General features: G+C 38.5%; 3 protein-coding genes across 3 annotated transcripts; 1 reads left to right on the top strand and 2 right to left on the bottom strand.

The window, feature by feature from the left end:
* Nucleotides 1–3,868: 3,868 nt before the first annotated feature.
* On the top strand, nucleotides 3,869–4,654 carry LOC127085083 (uncharacterized). Its single transcript, XM_051025664.1, has one exon. The coding sequence runs from the start codon at nucleotides 4,037–4,039 to the stop codon at nucleotides 4,577–4,579; it is 543 nt and encodes a 180-aa protein (XP_050881621.1). The 5' UTR covers nucleotides 3,869–4,036; the 3' UTR covers nucleotides 4,580–4,654.
* A 116-nt stretch (nucleotides 4,655–4,770) lies between these two features.
* Nucleotides 4,771–11,288, bottom strand: LOC127085080 (uncharacterized). The gene is made up of 2 exons (XM_051025660.1): nucleotides 6,743–11,288; nucleotides 4,771–6,158 (listed from the first exon to the last, which is right to left on the bottom strand). The coding sequence occupies exon 1, from the start codon at nucleotides 11,210–11,212 to the stop codon at nucleotides 10,085–10,087; it is 1,128 nt and encodes a 375-aa protein (XP_050881617.1). The 5' UTR covers nucleotides 11,213–11,288; the 3' UTR covers nucleotides 4,771–6,158; nucleotides 6,743–10,084.
* On the bottom strand, nucleotides 6,818–8,761 carry LOC127078745 (ATP-dependent RNA helicase DEAH12, chloroplastic-like). The gene has a single exon (XM_051019178.1). It carries the CDS (start codon nucleotides 8,759–8,761, stop codon nucleotides 6,818–6,820), a length of 1,944 nt encoding a protein of 647 aa, XP_050875135.1.
* Nucleotides 11,289–11,784: the final 496 nt, after the last annotated feature.

Below are 11,784 nucleotides of genomic sequence, written 5' to 3'. Positions count from 1 at the left end.
ATTATCAAAATAATTATATTGATGTACTTGTTTAAGTAGATGGTCATTTAATTGCTGGTAACATTATGAGTGAAACTAATTTTCTTAAGCGGGGTCTTAATACAAAATTCAGCATAAAGGACCTTCGCAACTTAAAAGTATCTTTTTTCTTCAAAGTGGCACGATCTAAACATGGCATATTCATATGTCAAAGAAAATATGACATGGATTTACTCAGGCCTTCTTGGTGTCAAACCTGCTCCAACACCAATGGACCATAGTCATAAAATTGACACTGATTTTGAACCTTTGATATCTAATCCTACTTCATTTCGTAGTCTTATAGGCAAATTATTGTGTTTTACACATACAATACTTGATATTAATTTTGTTGTTTGCAAGTTGAGTCAGTTTTTATCCAAACCAACTGCTACTCACTTTCAAATCATTTTACGTATATTGAAATATATCAAACTTACAATTGTCATAGGTCTGCTCTTCAAATCCAACTCATCAACAACCATCACTGGATTCACAGATTCTGATTGGGGTTGTTCTTGCACTGAACACATCAATCAACTACTGGTTTTTGCTTCTACATTGAATCTTCTCTCTTTCTTTTTTTAAGAGCAAAAAACATCACATTGTCTCTAGATCATCTTCAGAGGCAGAATATCGAGCTTTCGTCAATGCTACTTGCGAAGCACGATGGCTTCTTTTTCTTCTCAATGATCTCAGTATTCAACACACCAACTCTATTATCATCTTTTGCAACAATCGATCAATTATACACATAGGTAATGATCTTTTATTTCACGTGACAAGATTCAAGATACGATTATTCATTTACTTCCTATTCACTCGTCCAAACAGGTTACATTTAATCTTTACTAAAGCCCTTCACCATGGTCCCCTTACAGTTTTATCTGTCATACTGAAAATATATGACATACATTCTAGTATGAGAGGGTGTTAATCATAATTATATTACATAATTTTTTCCCGGTTTTATTATTATTATTGGTAGGATAGATATTTTTTTATCTCTAGCCACTTTTGCCTATTCTTGGAGTATATATTTGGTTTGGTCTATCATTAAAACTGAGCAACTAATACAATTCAATATTCTTTTTCTTTTTCTTTTTTATCTTTGTGGGGGTAATGCATTTCTTTGTGAAAATTATGATCCGACAATAACTCATTGAATGTAATTTTTTTTAAATAACCATTTAAAAAAAATCAAAAATAATAATATTTCAAAAAAAAACAAAATAACCCCTTTTAGAAGAGGATGTACCAAATGAACTGGTGCATCCCCTAAGCTAGCAAAGGAGGCGCCCAAGGCATTGGCGCATGCATTGGGCTCCTCATGAGGAGGCACCAATAGCATTGGCGCATGCATTGGCCCTCATGAGGAAGCGCCAATGCCCCTGTCGCCTTAGTGGTGTCTTAAGTGCAGGCATTAATTCATCTGGCGCCTGCATGTTGTGTCATCTTGGGCATCAGCTCTCTTGGCGCATGTATTTTATATCCATTATGTATAAATACCACGTCTTGGATGCAATATTTTTCACACAAAATCATCCCCTACTACCATATTTTCTCTAATTCAAACCCACTCACCTTCAAGTTTCTGTGTTTTAACCATGTCTGCATACATTCAGAAGCGAAATGCCGATGTAATATTTTTTGTCGTTGCGACTCCGGTACAGATTCGGCTCTGGAACACAGATACGTTTGAACGTCTTAACCGGACGTTGTACAGTTGGTTAGAGGGAGAAATTGGAGATGGTGAACGGATTAGAAGAATACAATGGCTTGTGTCCACGTTCAACCAAAATGCTCTAAAATAATATGCTCCCGGGACTATTGGCAAGTTGGAAACATTGTCCGCGTGTACACCAGACAGGACGTATGCTGTTGGAAATGGGATATTCCATCGTCTCTTTTGGGCATACCAACCATGCATCATAGGTTTTTCTTTCTGTAAACCAATTATACAAATTGATGGTACATGGTTGTATGGGAAATACAAAGGAACGTTACTGATGGCAGTGGCACAAGATGGGAACAACAATATTTTTTCAATCGCCTTTGCCCTAGTTGAAGGGGAGACTGCTGAGGGATGGAGTTTTTTCCTAATAAATCTCTGATTGCACATTGCACCTCAGCCTAACTTATGTTTGATCTCCGATAGACACCCTTCAATCATCAGTGCATATAATAATAACATTGATAATGGCTGCAAAATCCTCATTCGACGTATGTGTTCTGTATTAGACATATTGCTCAGAATTTCATGCGAAAAATCGAAGATAAGACGTTGCGGAAGAAGGTTGTCAATGCAGGTTACGCATTATCAGAACCTTCTTTCAAATACTATCGCGAAGAAATAAGATTGTCAAATGAAGATGCAGTACGGTAGATCAATAGTATTCTATTGGAGAAGTGGACTAGGGCATACAACAACGGTCAATGTTGAGGCCACATGACAACAAATCTTGTGGAATCAGTGAACTCTGTCTTCAAAGGCATCTGTAACCTACCTATAACCGCTTTGGTGCAGGCAACATATTTCAGGCTAGAGGCACTATTTAAGAGTCGACGTTCCAAATGGAGTTCAGTGTTGCAATCTGGGGAGTTGTTCAGTGATGCTTCGATGAAATTCATTAGACATGAAGTTGCCAAAGCAAACACACATGTGTTCCAGAGCCGCAACGACGGAAAATATTACATTGGTATTTCGCTTCTGAATGTATGCAGACATGGTTAAAACACAGAAACTTGAAGGTGAGTGGGTTTGAATTAGAGAAAATATGATAGTAGGGGATGATTTTGTGTGAAAAATATTGCATCCAAGACGTGGTATTTAACAGAGTGGACATAAAATACATGCGCCAAGAGGGCTGACGCCCAAGATGACACAACATGCAGGCGCCATAGGCATTGACGCCTGTACTTAAGGCACCACTAAGGCGCCAGGGGCATTGGCGCCTCCTCATGAGGGCCAATGCATGCGCCAATGCTATTGGCGCCTCCTCATGAGGAGCCCAATGCATGCGCCAATACCTTGGGCGCCTCCTTTGCTAGCTTAGGGGATGCGTCAGTTCATCTGACGCATCCTCTTTTAAAAGTGGTTATTTTGAGATATTTTTTTAAAATATTATTATTTTCAATTTTTTTTTTAAAAAAATAGTTATTTTAAAAACAAATCCATTGAATGAGTTAATATTTCATAATTACCGCGTAGTCTTAAATTGAGTATATATAAATTTAACTTTTTCAAAAAAAATAGAATATAGATATTTAAAATCTAATATAATAAAGTGGAATATTCCTTTAATAAATATTAATATAGTGTATAATGATATTGTATGGAAAAGAAGAAGAACAAAAAGTAGTATAATGATAAGATGTGATCGAATAGATGATTGTGTAAAAACTTTAGTAAAACAAAAAAGAATTTCCTTATTTCCCCTTTATATCTTAATTCTAAATCATTCATTCCCAGTGGTATCCATTTTGAAAAACTTATTATACACTCAATATTATATCATTAAATTGATATTTTCAATGATAAATTAAATAGATATAATTTTGCTTTAAATAAAAATAGATATGATTTTTTGTAATCTGACCAAAGGCTAAGTCAGTCAATTAACAAATTTTGGTTCAATTTTTCAAATACACAGCACCTGATCAAATTATTTCATCATTTTTATGAATTAAAAGTAAAGAAAAATGAGGGTGAAAGGATGAAAACATGTGACATGGTGTTAATTTTATAATGAGGTTGGAATCTCTCTAAATTGCATTGATCCAAACTTGCAAGCAAGGTATTTCTTGAAGTATCAAAATCAGAGTTATTTAGAGAGCAAACTAATTTCTAATCAGAAAAATTACTGCCTCTTCATCACGTTTTCTTCTATGAATTCAATGATCCCACACAACCACCAAGTCCAAAACCTACCACTTTTTTCCCTTCCACAACTCAACATGCATATTTTCCTTTAAAGCCTACAATTTCATCATTCATCATAAAAAGATTGGATTTTTAATGGGTGGCCAACAAAAGAAGATTATGGGTTTCAAAGTTTCTCATAAGTCTGTAGGGTTTGACCTTATGCAGAACTGTGATTTTCCTCCACCTTCCAAGGTTTTTCTGGGTTCAGATAAAACTGTGATATTATCTATGAATAAGGTCTGTAATATTTCAGGTAGAGAAAAAGGGCGAGATAGCATACACCAGCTCGAAAATGATGATGACGAAAAGGATAAAAGAGAGCTTCTTAAGGCGCTGAAAGCATCTCAAATACGCGCTAGAGAGGCAGAAAAGATGGCGGCTATCCTAAACAAAGAAAAGGATGGCCTCTCTGTTGCTTTGTTGGAAGAGGCCATGCAGTTGTTTGCTTGTCGCCAAAGGGTGAGATTGCTTGAGCTTCAAGTTTTGAACCTGCAGCAAAAGCCAGCAATGTTGATGCCTGCAGAGGAGGAGGCTGTAGGATTACCCCATGAAGAAACAGTTAGTGTCTCATGGGTTCTGGCTTTGATTTTTTCATTGGGAATTGGGGTTGCCACTGCCCTTGCTTGGGGTTACTAGTCCTGCTGATATTGCAGATATGTAGTTGATACATGAAAGAAAGACAATCTGCATATACAAATTTTTGTATCATTATCTGTTTTTGTTTATTTACTGCAACAACATGATTGCCAATCTGTGCAACAGTAATGCCATTTTAGTAGTATAACTTGAAGTGTCTTAATAAATTTAATGATATGAACAGTCGAAAAGGACCCAAATGATGCAAACTTATATTAAAGAAATCTCGTGTACAAGATGGGTACAGAGTAGTGCAGAACTGCTATTATATATACATTAGTTCACATCTTTGCATTTTCCAACGCCTATGCACATAATATTATATACCACTATACTAAACTTACAATCACCACACAAATAGCAATTTATATGGATAAGTGTATAGTTCTCATATGATCATAACATTCATCACTTTCTAAAAATATTTCCAAGCAAACCCAACAGACATGTTTTCCGCACTTGCACTCAATGTGATTGCACCCATCAACCTTTTCAATTATTTGCCCACAAGCAGAGCAGCTCTTGACTTGTTCTTTCCCTTTACACCACTCCCTCAGAGATGTGATCTCTGGGTCATCTTTAAGCTCCCGGTATCTCTCGCATGAAACGAATGGATGATACTCTAAGTGGCACTTGGTACAAGTGTCTGAATAACATGCTCCGCAAGTAAATGGCTCACTACCTGTGTCGGGGTCTGCAACTCGATAAATTGAGGGGCAGTCGGGAGACGGGCAAAACCTATAAGTTCCTGAACTCGAAGCTACAAAAGCTCGCAAAGAAGCCCTGAAAAGTTCATCTAACTTGTCATTTGACAGGAGAGTTCTGAAATCTGTAAGCAGAATAGGATCTCCACAGCCCGTGTGAGCACAACATATTGGGAAACTGCCTTGGTTTCTTATAGCAGATTCACACTGCTCAACCAGACACAACCGGCAGAACAAATGACGACAGCCTTCAAGTTGATATCCATCCTCAACCTCACACAAGCAAACTGGGCAACTAGGTCCTGTGTCGAGTCTCTCAACTAAATGAATGCTTGAACACGCAACCTCCAAAGTTATTTCCTCTACTCTTGGTTTCAACTCCTTGTTACCATTGAGAAAAATTGCCTGTTGGCGTGTGTTAAGTTTGAGATCAGCCCCAGGTACCTTCTCTTTTAGCCCTTGAAGATCTGGCCCAAAAGTCTTAACCACTTGTTTCATCAAGTCGGGAGGTAGGTCCCTCCCTCTCAGAGGGATTACTAACTGCTTTTCTTCATGGAGGGAGAGTAGAGATTGAATTAACTTCTGCTGAGCCAAAGCAATCTTTTCTGGTGAACCAAAAATTCTTGAGTTCAGGCTGGGCCTGTCAAAAACTATGTATGTTTTGGTCTCTTGCTGTATGGAGCATTTAAGACTCATGCCCTCTCTGGACAAAATGAGTTGTAGAGCTGCGGGAGGAAGGCTTCCATGGTCAATGAGTTTTCCTCTCGACAGTTCTTCCAGAGGTCTCCTAACTTCTGCCACTGTCTTGGTGGCATTGGCTGTTATCTTCAGTCGGTGGGAACCATTAGCAGTTCTGTTTAGGTTCCACTCAAGACCTAACCAAAAACGATTCATTGTCAGCAGTCAAAAAAGATGCAATATGACAGAAACTAACAACCAAAAATAGGGCGATTTATTTTGGACAGAAATATTCTTAAAACACAACTTCAAAATACAGGGCCCTTTTTTATAATTGCTACCAAAATTATTAGTTTCCATTTTACAAGAAATTCCAAAATGAAAAGTAACTATGTACACGCCCTTAAATTGTGTCCATCTTAAACAATTAGTGCCTTAAATCCACATCCTTACATATAATACACCAACTGCTAAGAAACAAGTAAAATAAGGGACCAAAAACAAAAAAAGAAAAACTACTGCTCACTTCTCTCGTTTTTCCAACCTGTTTTCTTTGGGAGGGAAGGGGTGCAAAAAAATACTGCTGAAGCTTAACTGGATATAAGTTATTATTTTATAAAGAAGAAACAACACAATTGAACAAAACACATGGTGAAAGTCAACATTTTTTAGGGGGAATATTAAGTTGCAGCCATTTAAATAAAAGGCTCGGCTTTTGAAAAAACATCAACAGAAGAATTACAAGCATCTATAAAAGAAAATGAGCATAATGATGAAATACCATTTAAATTGTTGAAGTTTGCAAGTATTTTTTCCAATTGTTCCGCAATCACGTGATACACTGGTGCAGGAAATATCAAGGAGCTATGAAATACTGTTCACACATTATCTTTTGCCATGAAAGACATCCGGGTAATACCTTTCCTTCAATTTCTTCCAAAGCTTTAGCTGCTTCTAAATGTAATCTTCCATCAAAATTAATTAAAGCTCTCATGTAAGAATCCTTTGGCTCAGGTGGAAATACCTGAACACGGCAAGAACTAATATGAGGGTCTACCTTGGGCATTAAGGGGGAAATTACTTTAAAGAGTGCCTCTTCGCAGGCACTGCAGGGTGGATTTCCAACAGCCTCTCCCCTCACCACAAAAAAGTCCAGAATCCTTCTACTTGTAGCATTTCTTAGTACATCCAAAATTTCTGTTTCTTGAAGCTCTCTGTCAAGCCCACTTATCATAATACCGTCCATTGACTTATTACTAGGTGCACAACGAACATACCTCCCTCCAATTGCAAGGTTATAAAAATCTCTCAACATGAAATTGACATCATTTTTATCACATATAACTATGCCAAATCCTCTGCTAAGTCTGCGATGCCAGAAAATTCTTGCTTTAACTTCAGGAAATAAAAATGTTTTATCCCCTCCCATAGCTGATTGTGAAGGAAGTATTTTCAAGTTCGAGCCGCAAAACTCGTCTCCATCCAGCTCAACGGCTCTTTTGGCAGCATCAGGGGACAAAAATGTTATCTTGCCCCACTTTTCTCTATCTGGAGGATCCTTCCCCATTCCTTGGAACTTGTACACAGCACATATAGAACCTGAGGTATTCTTTTCAAAAAACATCAGGAGCTCCTTGTCATCAATTGCATTTATGTTTGAGTGATACACATCAACACTCAGGGAATGCTTCTCGAGTTCCAGATGCTTTATCTCAGCACCAGACCCAAACAAAGCCATAGGTGATGCAGAACCAGACCCGTGATACAAACATTTTTCCATACATTCTGTGCGTAACCTCTTTTTCTCGTATTCTAAAACATCACTCACCAACATAGTAGCTGTATTCATATCGTGTGAAGCGGCATATAACTGGATGAGATTCTCGTCAACTTTCACTTCAACAAAGATTCTTTCATCCAAACAAGCTTTCCTAATAAGTGAAACATGACCAAGCAAATTACTGTTGGATTTCCCACAAAATCTTTTGAGAAGAATAGTGCCAAAACCAGTCAATGTCTTAGTTTGCAACTTCCATTCTTCCATCTTGGATACATCAAACGAGGGAGGGGGTTGAAGGTCATATAATGATTGAAACTCAACAGCACTAACACAGACTAGATATTCATTAGACACTGAGAGAAGGTCACCGAAAACCACCCAACTAGGCTTCTGAGCAAACACGAGCAAGGAAGAAGATGGATGCAGTTGAACATGTTGTCCAGTTTGCGCTACTTCATAACCAAGTTGATTGCGTCCAGAAAACATGGCTACATTTTCAGAAAGTGAGGCCAGTATAACCTTTTTCATATTCTTATCATGAACAGAAGGTGTATGAGGATCCCAACGCCAGTAACTTGGAACAACAAAGCCATGTTCACGCTCTAGAAAAGATTCTAACTCGAAATCTGTGTCTTGGCATCTCCTCATAGATTTAGCATTGATGCTATTTTCCCAACACCACTTATTCCTCCTCTCTTGAGGCAGAGCCTCCCATTCTTTGTACACAGAGAGAAGTGTAAAAAGGTCACCATCAGAATGGCAAAATTGCACTTTGAGACAATCAGATCTTTGCTTATCACCTTCATTACCAAATCTGCAAAATATGTTACTAGCATTGGCCATCATGGCAGCAAGGACAACACCTTCTCTGCCCAGAGCAAGTTGGAAACAGCCAAGAATAAGTTTACCATGCCTAGGTTCAATCCCCATTCTTGCCAAGTACCTACCTTCATAAGTTAGCTCATGAACATCATTGTTCAGTTTAATGAATCCTAATTGAATTAGATTCCTGATCGCCATCTCAATCGAACTAGGGCTTGGAGCATCCACAAAATCAAAATCCTGCACATTCTTCACCCCTAAAGCAAGGATCTACAAAACTGCTACACCAAGATGAACTCTCCGAATCTCAGGTTCTTGATTTAGTTCCATAGAATTATAATCAGCTTCTGAGTACATCCTATAGCACCTGCCAGGCTCAGTCCTCCCAGCACGGCCAGCCCTTTGATTAGCTGAGCTCTGGCTGATCCAGCAAACCTTAAGTACATTCATCCCAGTGCAAGGATCAAATCGGCAATCTTTAAACAACCCGGAATCTATGACATACTTAACACCAGGAATTGTAATTGATGTCTCTGCAAGATTGGTTGAAAATATCACTTTTCTTTTTCCAGGATAGTTCTGGAAAACATGAAATTGCTCTTCGGATGTAAGTTTTCCATGCAAGGGCAGAGCAACAGCAGATGGGACTTTAAACTTTTCACAGGCCCATTCTACTTCTACCTGTGAGGTCAGAAAGGCAAGAATAGTTCCTTCCTTCTCTGTTTTGTGAATCTCTGTTGCCATTCTGACAACATCAACAACATAGGATTCCACGGCAGCGGGGCCAGAATGGTCTGCATAATTAGAAGGAACATATCTCATCTCTACCGGGAAGTTTCTCCCATGTACATGAAAAACTCCACAGCCATAGAAATAATCCGATAGCTGTTTTGCATCAGCTGTGGCAGACATAATGATAAGGCGCAAGTCAACCCTCTTACAAAGTAAATTCTTTATCAATGCCAGCAGTAGATCTGTATTTAAGCTCCTTTCATGAGCCTCGTCAACTATAATGCACGACACCCCAGACAAATTTCTATCGGTCATATACCGCTGCAATAAACAGTGATCTGTCATGAATGATATCCTGGAATCAAACTTCTGACTGGATGAAAATGTAGAAACACATTGTATTGAATTTTCTTCATAACATCCACTACTTTCCTCCTGCACCCTTTGAGCCAATGACTTGGCTGCAATCTTGCGAGGTTGGGTGCACACAATTGACCCATCAGCCCCAATGCCAGAATCAGCTAGAAACTGCACAATTTGAGTACTCTTCCCAGAACCAGTCTCTCCGATCAACACAGTTATCTGCACAAACTCTACTCATAAGAACAACCACAAAAATTAAGAAAAGCAACATAACTAATAGTATGCATTGGCACTTAATAAGAATTTGGTATAAAACATCAAAATGATACAATTGTCACTCCTATGATTCTATAAACCTAACAATAACAACAAAACAAAACAAAAAAAGTTATAACCATGAAATAGAAACTATAAACTTAGAAATAATCAATTGATCTTTTTGTTCATATGCTTCACAAGCTGACCCATCTGAAACCTCCAATACACAAAATACATCATGCCAAATCCAATCATCACATAAAGCCAAACATTCTCTCCCTCACTCTCCTTTGGTGACATAATCTCCTCAATTCTAAAACCCTCCCTCTCTAAATTCCCCAAAAGACCCTCCAAAAAATACCCATACAACACATACATCTTATCCCTCCCTCTCGAAACAACCGAAGTAGGGTACCCTTCACTCTCAAGGTCAATTTTGTCATAAACCACACCCTCCCCCCATCCATTATTACTCTTCAGAAGCCACAACTTATTCGCTTGCGGTGAAACCACCAATACGACACCGTCACTTCTAAAAACGACGCCAGCAGGACGCGTGAGATCCTCGTTGAGAAGTACCTGCCTGGCTGTACCGTCGTCCGCATCAACCTTGAAAACCTTACCTGTATTGGATTGCACCACCAAGAGATAATCCCCGCTGCTGACGTAAGCAATACCGTTGAGCCCGATGTAACTATATGGTGTGTCGCGGTCCACCGGATGTTCGGTGAACCTCGGCAATTTTGAGAAGATTGAAGCTTCTCCTTTCACGTTGACTTTCCAGATGTAGTTGCCGATGGAGTTCGTGACGTAAGCGTTGCCGTTGTAATCAACAGCGACGTCGTTTGCGAGGGCTTCTTCATCGGTGGGGAGAGGGGAGAGAAAGAGGCGGTTGCCGGATTTTAGATCGTAGGCGGCGAGAGCGTTGAAAGGAGGAAGAGGTTTGACGGCGTGGATTACAGCGAGGACGCGATTGTTGCGTGAATCCACTGTTATACCTACAACGGTGACGTTTTCGGGGAGAGAGGAATCGGAGATTAGGGTTTCGATTATGCCAGCATCGGAGATTGATGAGATGGTGCGGTGACGGAGGGATCCGACGAGGAAGTGTTGTTTTGAAGGGTCCCACGCTAGGGATTCTGGATAGAGGTGTGGTGATTGGAAATTGATGACGTGGGAGTTTTCGGCGAGGGCTTTGATTATCGGAGTTGAAGTTTGGAGGAGGAGGAGGAGGAGGAGAACGACGACGACGGTGGTGTATGAAGTAAGGGAGTGATTGAAGGAGTGAATTGGCATGGTGAGGTTTTGAGAGCTGTGTTTTTGGGTTTGAAATTTTATTCCAAGTAGCAAGTGTATCGGTCTTCATAGGAGATATTTTTGTTTTGTTTCGCTTTTAAAAAATGATTTTTATACTATTTATTTTTAAAAAAAATTATAAATAAAAAGAATTATTAAAAAATTACTTTTAATAATTATTCTAAAAATCTTATTTCAGATATTTAATTATTTTATTTTAAAAAATTAGATATTAAATATTTTTAAATTATTTAATTTTGAAACTATTTTTCAAATAGTATTTTATAAAAATCATTTTTGAGATATAACTTTTTAATACATGGTATTTCGATTATATTTTGATCTTCAATAATTATGTTTATATTATTATACATCTTAGAATTCTCAAAGACCGAGTTTTTCTAGGTCGAGTATAAAAAGGCGAACAAGTCGGATTGCATAAATCGTTAGTAGGTCGGTTCTCGGAGAACATTGTTACAAGACGTAAGCAAGTCGGATCTGATCACATAGTGACTCTACTCTAGTATATGAATAAGTCGGAAACGGTCTCTGGAAGGGTGTCAGGGGGCAAC

This window comes from Lathyrus oleraceus, chromosome 5 (assembly GCF_024323335.1).
Source record: "Lathyrus oleraceus cultivar Zhongwan6 chromosome 5, CAAS_Psat_ZW6_1.0, whole genome shotgun sequence".
Lineage (NCBI taxonomy): Eukaryota > Viridiplantae > Streptophyta > Magnoliopsida > Fabales > Fabaceae > Lathyrus > Lathyrus oleraceus.
This window is presented reverse-complemented; position numbering and strand designations above follow the sequence as displayed.

What these genes read in the sequence shown, in the direction of transcription:
- LOC127085083 (XM_051025664.1), top strand. Translation starts at nt 4,037, where the DNA reads ATGGGTGGCCAACAAAAGAAGATTATGGGTTTCAAAGTTTCTCATAAG.
- LOC127078745 (XM_051019178.1), bottom strand. Translation starts at nt 8,761, where the DNA reads ATGGCGATCAGGAATCTAATTCAATTAGGATTCATTAAACTGAACAAT.
- LOC127085080 (XM_051025660.1), bottom strand. Translation starts at nt 11,212, where the DNA reads ATGCCAATTCACTCCTTCAATCACTCCCTTACTTCATACACCACCGTC.